General features: G+C 44.9%; 1 protein-coding gene across 2 annotated transcripts in view; it reads left to right on the top strand.

Moving 5' to 3' along the window:
• Positions 1-13,310, top strand: part of loxl5a (lysyl oxidase-like 5a) — a 51,623-nt gene extending 38,313 nt beyond the window's left edge. The window contains exons 6-7 of one of the 2 annotated variants that reach the window (XM_041204694.1): positions 6,159-6,274; positions 8,936-13,310. In XM_041204694.1, coding sequence (XP_041060628.1) covers positions 6,159-6,274; positions 8,936-8,942 — 123 coding nt within the window. In that variant the 3' untranslated portion in view covers positions 8,943-13,310. The remainder of the gene's footprint in view (positions 1-6,158; positions 6,275-8,935) is intronic. The other variant, XM_041204695.1, reaches the window with a different exon arrangement.
• The last annotated feature ends 218 nt before the right edge of the window (positions 13,311-13,528 follow it).

Below are 13,528 nucleotides of genomic sequence, written 5' to 3'. Positions count from 1 at the left end.
TTAACTGTGTCCCTCAGCACGTAGTCCTGGACCTTGGAAAGTGCTAGTCTGCTACACTCGGTTGGGGACAACTCTTTGCGCTGGAAAACCAACAAGTTGCGGACAGACCAAAGAGTGTCTTTCACCGAGTTGATGATCCTCCAGCTGCAGTTGATGTTTGTCTCGGTGTGTGTCCCTGGGAACAGCCCGTAGAGCACAGAGTCCTCTGTCACAGAACTGCTCGGGATGAACCTCGACAGCAACCACTGCATCCCTCTCCAGACCTTCTTTGCAAAGACACAATCTACAAGGAGGTGAACAACGGTCTCTTCCCCACCACAGCCTCCTCGAGGGCAACGTGCAGAGGGGGTGAGACTCCTAGCATGTAGGAAGGATCTTACAAGGAGGGCCTTTCTCACCACCAGCCAAGCTACATCTTGGTGTTTGTTGGAAAGTTCTGGTGATGAGGCATTCTGCCAAATTACTTTGTCAGTCTGCTCAGGGAACCATCCCACAGGATCCACCCTCTCCTTTTCCCTCAGGGCCTTTAAGATGTTACGTGCCGACCACTGCCTGACGGACTTGTGGTCGAAGGTGTTTCTCTGCATAAATTTTCCCACGAGGGACAGGTGGTACGACACAGTCCAACTACTTGGAGCGTTCCGCGGCATCGTGGCCAGACCCATCCTTCGCAACACCGGGGACAGGTAGAACCTCAGCATGTTGTGACACTTGGTGTTTGCATACTGAGGGTCTACGCACCGCTTGATGCAACCGCACACAAAGGTGGCCATCAGTATGAGGGCGATGTTGGGCACGTTTTTCCCCCCTTTATCTAGAGGCTTGTACATCGTGTCCCTGCGGACACGATCCATTTTCGACCTCCAGATAAAGTGGAAGATGGCTCGGGTGATCGCCACCACACAGGAGTGTGAATGGGCCAGACCTGCGCCACGTACAGCAACAGCGAGAGTGCTTCACACCTGATGACCAGGTTCTTACCCGCAATGGAGAGGGAGCGTCGCTCCCACATGCCTAGTTTCCTTTTTACCATAGACACTCGCTCCTTCCAGTTTCTAACGCGTGCCTTGGTCCCTCCGAACCATATCCCCAGCACCTTCAGGCCATCAGCCCTGACAGTGAAGGGGACAAAGGATCGGTCAGCCCAGTTCCCAAAGAACATGGCCTCGCTCTTCCCACGATTTAACTTGGCTCCCGAGGCCAGTTCGAAACGGTCGCAGATGTGGATGAGTCTGTGCACCGACAGCGGATCAGAGCAGAAGATGGCGACATCGTCCATGTACAGGGAGACTTTGATCTGAGTGCCTCCACTACCTGGGATCGTCACTCCTCTTATGCCCGGATCCTTCCTGATGGACTCAGCAAAGGGTTCTATGCAACACACGAAAAGAACAGGCGAGAGAGGCCAGCCCTGCCTGACTCCAGATTTAATAGGAAAGCTATCTGATTCCCACCCATTGATTGAGACTGCACTACTGATGTTAGTGTAGAGCAGTTGGATCCAATTGCGAATTCCATCCCCAAACCCCATTTTGGAGAGCACATCCACCATATAGGTGTGCGATATTCTGTCAAAGGCCTTCTCCTGATCCAGGCTGATGAGGCAGGTATCCACACCCCTGTCCTGCACATAGGCAATTGTATCCCTGAGCAGCACGAGGCTGTCAGAGATCTTCCTGCCTGGCACAGTGCAGGTCTGGTCAGGGTGGATCACCAATTCCAGAGCGGATTTGACCTGATTGGCGATGACCTTGGACAGAATTTTATAGTCCACCTTCAACAGTGAAATGGGTCGCCAATTTCTAATTTCCTCCCTTTCCCCCTTGTGCTTGTAGATGAGGGTGATAATTCCTTTCCTCATGGATTCTGACATACTGCCGGCCAGGAGCATACTCTCGTACACTTCTAGCAGGTCTGGGCCCATCCAGTCCCACAGAGCTGAATACAACTCCGCAGGCAAGCCGTCGCTTCCGGGAGTTTTACTCTTCTCGAAGGACTCAAGGGCCTCAGTCAGTTCGTCAGGAGGTAGCGCTTTGTCCAGACTCTCCCGTGTACTGTCATCTAAGACCTCCGTGATAGAGGACAGGAAGGACTGGGAGGCCGTGCTGTCTGTGGGCTTTACGTCATACAATCCGGCATAGAAGGATTTGCTAATCCTCAACATGTCAGATTGCAATGACTTAACTGAGCCGTCTTCTTCCTTCAGGCTGCTGATCACAGAGCTCTCTCTGTGTACCTCTTGGAAGAAGAAACGTGAGCACGTCTCATCCTGCTCTACAGAGCGGACTCTGGACCGGAAGATGATCTTGGAGGCCTCCGAGGCAAAGAGTGAGGCTTGCTGGCTCTTCACCTCTTGGAGTTCCTCCTTGATATCGACCCCCATCGAACGCAGCCAGAGCAGATTCTGCATGTTTTTCTGGAGTCGGGACATTTCCCTCTGTTCCTTTCTAGCTTTCTGGGTGCCTTTGAGGACAAAAAACCTCTTGATGTTTCTCTTGATCGCTTCCCACCAGTGTGTCAGGGACTCAAAGTGGGGTTTCATGGTTCTCCAACCTTTGTAATCCCTCTTGAGCTCCTCAATGTTCTCTGGGGTCAGCAGTTGCACGTTTAGCTTCCATACCCCCCTGCCAACCCTCTGGTCCTTCTCTAAGTGGCAGTCAGCCAGTAGGAGGCAGTGGTCAGAGAAGAACACCGGCTTGACGTCGGTGGATCTGACTGCAAAAGCGCGGGACACAAACAGGAAGTCTATCCTGGAACAGACGGACCCATCAGGCCGCGACCAGGTGTATCTACGCTGGGCTCCATCTGCAGGGTTGCTGAAGACGTCGTGCAGCTTGGCATCCTTTACTGTTTCCATCAGGGATCTGGATGTAGCATCCAATCTGCTGTCGGCCCTGCCAGATCGTCCAGCCGCATCGATGATGCAGTTGAAGTCACCGCCCAGAATGACCGGCCTGGAGATTGCCAGCAGCTGTGGGAGCTGCTGAAAAACCTCCAGCCGCTCAGCCCCTTGTGACGGGGCGTAGACGTTAATTAACCGGAGTGGAGCATTCTTATACATTACGTCTGCTACGAGGAGGCGCCTTCTTAACCTGGGAGACGGTGAAGCTCCCTCCCTGCAGCAGAATCCCCAGACCGGAGGAACGAGAGTCGTTTCCTCCCGACCAGATCGATGGCCCATGGGACCACCATCGTGACCATTGCCTGTAGGAGCTGAGGTGCAGTATCGCACACTCCTGTAGAAACAGCAGGTCAGCTTTGACCTTGGCAAGGTAGTCCAAGGTCGCAACACATCGCGTAGTAGATTTAATGCTACGCACATTTATGGATACAACCTTTACATCCATTTTAAAGCAGTTAGTCGCTTACCAAACCTGTTGTCTCTGAGAGTTCCTTCATGCCCGTGGTGTGCTCAAATTGCTTCACTTGGGATGGGCTGAGGAAAGCGTCCTGAACCTCCCCATTGGAGATGTTCTGCTTGGGTGGCATCTGGGGGTCCGTGCAGAGAGCGGGGTTTGAAATGTCCTCTGTTGGAGAAGCTTCTCCAATCCTCTCCCCCTCTGGGGCGTTGCTGCTCCCGGCTTCCCGGAGCTGGGATGCGCTGAGCGCCTCACTGCTCCCAGATTCCTGGGGTTGTGGTGCACTGGCCTCTTTGGGTTGTGGGCCAAGTTGGGGTGCGCTGGTCTCCTCATTGTCACCAATGTTCTGGAGCTTGGGTGACTCGTCCTCCAACTCCCTAGCGTTTTGCCGCTTCTTCTGTTGGCGCCGCCCTGGCCCTTCTTCGTTCAAAGAGCTGCTGCTCTTGTTATCCGTCGGATAGGAGACGCCTCTTGACTCTTGTCTGGGAAGTGGCTTGGTTTCTTTTTAGCCCCTTCTTCCTTTTGGCTCTCTTCACCAGCTGCCACTCCCCCTGCTGCTTTCCCACTGCTGCCTCCTCCTCCTCCGTTGATTCGCTATCCTGAGGAGTGGGAGGTTCAGGGGGCAGTGCTGTTGACTGGCTGTCTGCTGCCTCAATTTTTTCTTCCACCTTGTATCTCTCTGTGTCCTCCTTTGTCCCGATGTTTTCCCTGGGGGCCTTGGTGGTTGGTGTGACACGAGGCATTTCTTCTGCTTCCTCCTCATTGGCTTTAGCTGTCTGTGCATAAGTACGGCAACGTTTGGGTCAGGTCTTGTAGAGGTGACTTGCCTCGCCACACAGGTTGCAGCACTTAGCCTGTTTACAATCTTTTGTCTGGTGCCCTTCCTTTTTGCAGTTCTTGCAGAGGACAGCACTGCAATTGGCCACCACATGACCAGACTTGCCGCATGAGCGACAAAGTTTGGGTTGCCCAGCGTAGACAAGGTAACCATGGCTTCCCCCGATAGCGAATCTGGAAGGGGGGTGGAAAACGGCTCCCTTACCGTCGGTCTTGAGCGTTACCTTAACCTGGCATTTACATGTCCAGATCCCCAAATTATCTTTAACTTCAGTGCAGCTCCCAACCTTATCGAAGTACCTGGTAAGGAAGGTGAGCACGTCAGCGACAGGGACGTAGGGGTTGTACAGATGCACCGTCGCAACCCGTTCACGATGCAACGGTAGAACAAAGAGCGGCTCCGCCGTCAGGATCTTCATTTCTGGCAGGTCTTTCTTTTCCTCAAACACCTTCAGGAGTTTGACACAAGCTGCCACTTGCTTGAAGGTCACATCAAAGAAACCAGCGCTGGGGAAATCCTGTAGGCAGTAGATATCCGCAGCCTCAAAATCACACAGCTTGAATAAGATCCTCTTCGTGAAGAAGGTCCTATCCATTCCTGTTCCTTGCTCGCTACCCTTCACCATGACTCGGATGGTGTTAGGTACCCCATGGTAAGGGGTTTGACTGGTTATAGCCATTGCTCTTTCCCTGGCAGAAAAGCAATGAAGGTCTCTCCCCTGCCAAAAGGCCGAGAAGGCTGCCACTGGAAACGTAAGGTTCATGTTCTTCACTGACCATATTTTGCAGCCAAGAAGTGCAAGAGTGTTCCTTTCAGGTCCACATTAGACTGAGGGCAACTGCCACCAATTGCCTACAACCCCTTCCAGACTCTCCTGATGCCTTTGGCTGATATCTGAGCTGACCAGTTTTTCTAAACCCTCGCGATCAGCATATTGCCACTCAGGTGCCAAAAATAGTGTCAGCAACAAACTGGTACTATTCTAATGAGGTGGCACACAAATTTGTCATGGTCCTGCTGCTGGCTCTATTAGGCGTCTGCATTGTGCACTGCACTGGGATCACACCCTGATTCAGGCTCACTCAAATTTCAGGATAATAGACTCTGATGTAAGGGAAGAAATGCACATTCAGGTATGCACTGAATGGGCTCTTCTCATTATACATTTCTTAAGCATGTTCCACTCCAGTTGGCACCCAGGGTGATTTTGTATTTTTGGGGGTGAACAAAATCACTGCAGAACATACAATTCCCCATCTGTAAAAATTTAACAAAAGCAAATTTTCCATTAAAGAATCCTCAGGACATGTTTTGATTCTGCAATTCAGTTTTCTCAGTTCCTGTTCACAGGCACTTTCTCTCATTGGGGAATGGTTTCCCAAGCATTGACTTACACTGAAGTATGGGTTTCAGAATCGCTGACTGTCAGTAACAGTTCCCTGGTGCTGGAGTACACTTTCCACAGGCAGAGACCACCTTTAGAACCTCATGCAAATGACTGTTCTTCATGTGTGATACTTGATATTGAGAGGCTAATTTTAATCTGACCCATTGGGTGGGTTCAGGTCTTGGACCTGTTTTATACCTCACCCAATTTTACTCTCTATTGGCTTGGCAGGGTATAAAATGGGTGACATGACCTAAAGCCGCCCAGCAGGTTGGGCTACAATACTCCTGAGTGGGGAAACATAGCCAAGGCTGATCATGATCTTCCCTGAAGTGCTCACTTTCCAGCACAAATCACCACAAAGCAATCAAGAATGGGAACTGATTTTTACTCTCTAATGAAGATAGAGTGAGACCAAGTATAGCTTCTTTACTGCCCTAGCTAAATAAATTACCTTAGCACCTGAAATTTTCCCCATCAGTATTACACTGAGTTGTGCAGTCACCAACTGATCATTGGGGTTGAATTATTCACACTTTGTTTTTTACTCTAATCCTTGTTATTCCTACTGTAGGTTTCAGTGAATCCAGGATTCCTGGTTGCAGAGTCAGATATGACAAACAATGTTGTCAGGTGTGATATTCTGTATACGGGGAGCTATGTGTCAGCCAGGAACTGCAGAATTACAAGGTTTGTATTGGTTTGCTAAGTTGAAGGTGAAGTTTTAGGGGCTTTGATGCCAAAATGGTTGCAATAGGACTTTTATTTACAATATTTGATGTATTCCACTGTTCTTATAAATGGGCACCACTAATATAATCATAAAAATTTCAGAAGGCAGCTATTTGGCCCTTTGTGTTTGTGTCAGTTCCCTCATTGGAGTTATTTATTCTAATCCCATTTTCTCAAACATTTTGAATATTATTTTCTTTTTCAACTTGTTTTTAAATGGTGTAATTGACTTGGCTCCAGTGATTACTTGAGGTAACACATTCCATAACCTGATAATCCTTGCGTGAAGGTAATCCTTCCATGCTCCTAGTACCGGATCTATACTGTTGATTTATTGACCAGTGAAAATAATCTTTCACTATTTAACCTTTCTTCATTTGAGCTTTTGTTTGATTTCCTCTCCACTGACCTTTGGGTCTCAGCAGCTCCATGTGTCTACGTTGTTCCACTCATAGCCTGACAGCTCCATCTTGTAATTGGCTTGGATTTACTACTTTAACCCTAATGGCAAAGGTTGCTCCAACCTCTTCCTTATGCAATGTTCCAGGGCAGTCATACCCAGATTATGAATTGAAGACCTTCCCTTTGATCCATCATGCTTGGTAGCTCTGCCAGTTGTTCCGGACAGGAGGGGGTTTAACTTAGAATAGCTCTGATTTCTCCACTCATTACTCATCCGTAAACAGAAAGGTGTTTTTTTGATTTCTGATTACCCCCTTTATAAGTGGTGGCGTATTTTCCCCAACCTTTCTGTTTTGGAGTGATCCAATCCTCTCTTAATAACCCCACAGCAAACTCGAGATAGGGTAAAATAAGACGGTTAGGTAATTTTTCACACACAAAAACACGGGAAGGGTTTTCACATGTCTGCCTCTTTTTGCATTCATATAATAAAAGAGGGATAAGGGAAAGAAAGAGGTCAGGGCAAAGACCATGATAAACTTAGGAATTTGTTTGCAGGTTGAGTCTGTTGAAGATGCAGCAAAATATTCTTGTATCCTGGAAATTAGTTCACTCTCTAGGCAAAATACCAGATTCTTTCTGAAGATCAGACTTTGAGAGAGATGGAGGTCAGAGAGGCAGGCTGCTAGCCTGAAGTGCAGTTTTCTCTTGTTAAGTTAAACCATAACTGAAGATGGAATCCAAAAGCTATATAACTAAAGCAATTCAAACAGCTGAAGTCTTGGTCATATGACAGGGTGGTTACGGGTCGAGCTATTCAGCTAACGAGGCACATTCGTTAAAATCCATCATGTTTTGAGCAGGTAACTATAGAACCATGAGCACAACATTGAAGATGAGGATCCCAGTAGCCTTTGTCCAGTGATAGCTGGTGTAGAAGCCTCGTCTACTAGCCCTTTGTGTTGGCTTGGCTGGACTGTTTATACAATGCAAGAAATGCTACATTCTAGGAGTTTGATGAGTTAGCCTTTGTCCATGTTTAAACTGCTCAAACTTCCAGAACTACCAGCATATGGTCCAGTCCATACCAGTCCAGCCAATGGTCCATTTAAAAAAAAGTAATACATTTATAAAGTAGTCAGGATGATATGGATATATATATATATATCCTTCCTGTCTTCTGATCATGACACAACCATTGAAAGTTATGGGATGTTGCCTGAGATGCGACTCAGTATTGTTTCCTTTCCTCTTGAGATCCAGTTTATAAGAAGCAATGCATATTAGAAGGTAGGGCTCTCTCTGAATTCATAAAGAAGATAAAAGAGGTCTATTAAACTATGACCTACAGTTCCAAGGCAACTATCTTGTTTCATCTTCCTACTTGGAAGTGCCTCCAGTGGTTCCCACAGTGGGATGATTGAAGTTAGGAGCTCATTTAATTTCAAGCCTAGATTCGTCCTATCACCCTATGCTGCAATAGTCTTGACAGTGGCCTTTAAGTAAGGTATTTTCCCTTCAGGGAGGAAACAGGAGTCAGGACTGTACCCCGGTCCCAAACTTGCCCCAGAGGGAAAACAGTCACTTTTTTCATGGAGGACCCCCTTAATTGGCAGGGAAACAGGTTCCCTGTCCAGTTAAGGGCAGTGGGCGAGCTCTCGGAGCTGGAGGGCTTTCCTGCTTGAGAGGAACAACAGGTTGCAGTAGCGGGTTAAAAACTCAGAGGGTGCTTCGATGTGGAGGTGCCCTCTCATGACTTGTCTAAAACTTTAAAGAAGAAACTTGATTCACCAGCCAGGTGAATTGTGGAATAGATGCTGAAGGAGAATCTCTTAACACGGTGGTCTTTGGCTACATCGCACTCAGGCAGACAGGCAGGGAGGGTCTGTAAGCCTGCTGGAGCACTACCCCCCCCACCAGCCCCCCCACTCGCCCCCCACCTCCCCACAACCTCGCCACAGCCTAACTAGGTGCTCTGCAAGTCCCAAACTTGCCTTGGCAAAAATGGCTGTCATCGGGAATGGGGTTGGGAAACCAGTCGCTGATGGAATTTTCGGGTCTCATCTGCCTCCATTCCTACTCTTGGCAGGGCCCAACAATTCAGCCCATTAAAGAAATGTAACCTTGACACAAAGATAATGCTACCATAGGTTGATTCTGGTGAAGGAGCATTAATTTCAAGCAATTATAATACTTTAAAACATTTTCTCTCAACAGATTCTAAGGTTGGGAAACCCGAGTGCCACATGATGAATTGCTGGATTCCATAGCTGGTCAGAAGTGTGTGTACTCTCCAGTTTTTTGCTTTAGTTTTGTGATTGCATTTAATAGCTTTGTGGAGAAAGTCAGTGATTTTAGTTCTGCTTTAGGCCCACAACATAGTGTTGTCAATTTAGAATAATCTTTGCACATCTGCAGGGAATTTGGTGATAATTCTAATACAAATTTGCAGGCTCCATGATCGACATTTCTGCCCTTCACTTCCTCTCCCTCATTTCCTCCCCTCTCCTTCCCTATATAGTTCTCCCTGAAGCAGGGTGCTGCTAAAGTGAGAGCGAGACCTGACTCAACATACTTCTTGCTGAGTTATGGGAAATATGGTTTTGCTGGAATTATCAGTTAAATACATCTTTCTCCAATTTTGATATGTAGTTCCTGGAAAATCTTGTAGATTGTAGGACAATTAGGGAAGACAGTTCAAGATTATCTCTAAAGAGATAGGTTAATAATCAAATATGAAGGATAAGATCTGCGAAAAATCTCAGGACACTGCAACAGATATGGTTAGAAAACAGAAGGAGGCCTTTCAGCCAGTCGTGTCCATATCAGTTCTCTGCAAGAGCAACTCACCTAGTCCCACTCCTCTGTCTTTTCCCTGCTGCCCTGCACATCTTTTCTCTTCAGATAGTTATCCAATTCTCTTTTGAAAGTCTTCATTGAGTCTGCCTTCAATCCCAGGCAGTGCATTCCAGACCTGCAATGGTTCAAGGTAGCTCACTACCACCTTCTCAAGGGCAACTAGGGATGCGCAATAAATGTTGACCCATCTAGTGAAGCCCACATCCCATGAATGAATTAATAAAAAAAATCCTAGCCCCTCAATGTATAAAAAAGTTTTTCCTCTTGTTGGTGCTTTTTTTTCCAATCATTTTCATTCTTTGGTTCTCAATCCCTCTGACAACTTTCTCCTGATCTTCTTTGTTCAGACCTCACATGATTTTCAACACTTCTATTAAATCTCCTAATTTTCTCTTCTCCAAGGAGAATAGCCCCAGCTTCTCCAATCTACCCATGTAACTGAAGTCACTCATGGAGCCATTCTCGTGAATCTTTTTTGCACCCTGTCTAATGGTTTCACATTCTTCCTGAAGTGTGTTGCCTAAAACTAAACAAAATACTCCAGTTGAGACCAAATCACCTAGTGGCTCTTCTTATGAGTGTCCAAGAGAGATGGTGATAACACCACAGCCTGTCCAAGAAGATCTAATAATCTATTTTTAGCAGTACAAGGCCATTTGGTCTGCGCCATTGTTCTCCTTGAAACTTGGTGGCACTTGGAATCAGGAGCTCACTGTAAAAGGAATAGCAAGTGCATCACTGCATCTCAAAGTAACTGAACTTGATTCCCCGATTGTGTTTTCCCCATGCAGTGAGCTCTTAGTTTTAAATGTGATACCCATGGCAGCTGTTGAATGGAGGCTAGGACCTTCCTGCAGGCAGGAACTATGGAACTGAGCTATATGCATGATCGGTTTAAGAAGATAAGAATTTTTAAGAATGTGTTTTATTGTGCACTATGTTGAAATATTTCTGTCAGGGCTTTGAATATCCTCAACTTAACACCCAATTACAATTTCTTTATACCAAGCATTCAATATTGTATTTGGAGTCCTACATTTAACTCTATGAATCAAGCATTACACAATCCTTCTTCCACTCATGGGAAGAACAGGAAGATCTAAATAATGTTCTTGGACAGGTTGTGGTGAAACTTCCGCCACTGAAGGACACTGGTAATAAGAGCCATTTGATGTTGCAGTGTTCTGAAATGATTCCCAGATCCCTTCTTTCTGTGCTGTCTGTTTGTCAATTTAGAAGTATTTTCTCCCTTACTCCTATAATTTTGAAGCTTTTAAAACCCAAGGTTTTTGTCACTTTAGTGATTTATCTCATCTTTGCTTGCATGCCTTGCATTACAGACTTTCACCTTTTACCTGGGCTTTTCAATTTAAACAAATTTATATATTAGCTGATTTTCTATTGGACAATCCACACTCAATAAGTTTTATATGAATATCCTTTATATATAATGTATTTCAGAAACAAAATCAAAATTCTTTGAGCCTTTAGTCCAAACACATTGAGATTTAAAGAACTCAGCCACTTCATATTTTTACTATTGCTTCCATGACTAGGATGTTGAACTTGGAGCAGGGAACATGGTTTTAACAAGATGGAGTCTCAAGTGAAATTAGAAGAAACTTTGAGCAGTGGATCTGGTACAGGCTTATAGCAGAATTCTGATTTTTTTCAGAAGAAGCAGGATCAATATTAGGGAATGAGATTGATGGTTAGAGGATAAATTTAGGCTGAGATAATGGGCACACAATGAATCTTTCTTTGCTGAAATAACTCATTACACCTCCAAGGTTTGTGGGAGCACTCTGAGATGCATTTAAAGATCTGAAAAGTCGCCTTTGACTATGGTATAAAGGATGTTAGTGCATGCTCTAGCATGACAGGCAATAGGGATCCATTCTGTGATAGAAAATTATAAAATGCAGTCTGTTTTAATGTAGAATTACTATTGGCAAGATGTTAAAGCGAATAGAATATATTGAAAGGGCCAGGGAAGGGTGAGAGGCTTTGCATTTTAACAACATTAAACATGATTAGCTATCAAAACAAATGTCCTCTCATTTTTTTAGCCAGAGTTTGCTTATTTTCTACTGAAACAGTTCGGTCCCCAGACATGGATTTATTTTTGTAAGGAGTCTTTTGTTGAATTTTATTTTTAATTTTGCTGTGTGAGTTCAACAATAAACTGAGACTTCAAATGTTTGAAGGCCACAGTTATGTTTGCACTAAGAGCAGAGGTCTGCACTGAGCTCCCACTGTTCAAGAACACAAGTAAGCATGAGTCAGATGGGAAGAAACAATAAAAAGGTTCAGAATTTCACATTTTGAAAGCCCAGTCACGTTAATTGGAAAAATATTACATATGGGTGCCAAAAAAGAAATTGCAGAGAAAGTATTGACTAGGAAATATATTTTTGACTAAATTTTGGGAAAGAAGTCTGAATATTTCAAACTTCCTTGATGCCTTGAGAGCTAGCTCCAAAAGTTTATCGAAACCCTGTATGGTGTGGTCCACTCTTGCCAAATTATTCAAGAGCTCCTATTAAAGTTGCTTTATACTTTTAATGGAGCTTTTTAAGGTCAACTATTCAGTGAACTTTCAACTTTATATTATAGGATGATTTGCAACATATTCATAGTTGGCTTGCTTTATTTCTCCATCCCACAGTTATTACGAATAAGGCATATCCTCTGACTTGCTTTGACAATACTATGGGAGATTTGCTGGTATTCTAAAATTAATCCAGTTAGATATGTTACTCCCAGCAGCAATATCCAATATTGGGTCTCCTTCACGTCAAGTTGGTTCCAAGACCTTGTACAAGCAGTTTAGTTAGCTGGGGCTCAAGAAGCTCCAAATCAGTGTTCGGGTCAGTTTGAAGATCTGGCTCCCATTAAATGAATGGAACCAAACTAGGACTCCTTGCTACTTGGAGAGAAAGAGACCTGACATATCCATGTACCTCAGAGGGATATAGATGCTCGGTAGAAGAGTATATTAGAGACTGAGATTGGTAGATTTGGGCACTATGGGAATCAAGGAATATGGGGATAGAGCGGGAATGGCTGAGCAGGCTTGATGTGCTGTATGACCTCCTCTTGCTCTTATTTCTTATGTTCTTGTAGCAGTGCTGGCAATCAAACACCTTTCCATTTTATGATAAAAGCCCATATTGTGCTAGTGTGATATTTTTTATTTCCCACACAAGCAATACTGTGGTATCTGAATGAGATTGCAAACTAAATGTCAAATTTGTGCAGCCTTTAGGATTTGGGTTGAGACAGCTCCAATTCATTTCACATAGGCCCTTTACAGACAACAGACAGGAGACTTTCATCCCATTAGTTTGGGCTGGTTTTGGATCTAGACCCCAGAGGAAAAAGGCCAGTTTCCCATCTGATGAACACCATATTCCCCAAAAAATTGTGTTATGAATATTGAAAAATATTTTAGACAAAAACAACTTATACCTTACTCTTTAAATTTCTGCACTGCTATTCAACCTGGCATGACCAGTTTATTGCAGGCAGCTAAAGCAGAGACTTGAGGTTTCTTGAAGCTTTTTGTACGTTAAAAAAAAATACCTTGGAGGATCTAATGTTTCTCCCCCTAGGTTTTTGAACTTGATATGGTGTGATTTTTAAGCCGCTTTTTCTTATTTTTATGTATTAGTATGAAAAAATTGTTTGTACAAATATGATTAATTCTGTAGAATAAAAACATTCAGAGAAAGCACTGTGCAGTTTCTTCCTGTCCTCAACATCTATTTGGCATTCTACACCATCAATACATACATGCTAATTGAGAAAGTCAGCAAAAGTTGGCCAATAATTTCAAAATAGCAGATAACTCAAGAACATAAAAAATAGGAGCAGAAGTAGGCCATTCGGCCCCTCAAGCCTGTTCCACCATTCAATAAGATCATGGCTGATCAGTTTGTGTTTTGAATT

This window comes from Carcharodon carcharias, chromosome 14, assembly GCF_017639515.1.
Source record: "Carcharodon carcharias isolate sCarCar2 chromosome 14, sCarCar2.pri, whole genome shotgun sequence".
NCBI classification, from domain to species: Eukaryota; Metazoa; Chordata; class Chondrichthyes; order Lamniformes; family Lamnidae; genus Carcharodon; species Carcharodon carcharias.
Note: the sequence above shows the minus strand (reverse complement) of the source record. Positions and strands in the feature narration are given on the sequence as shown.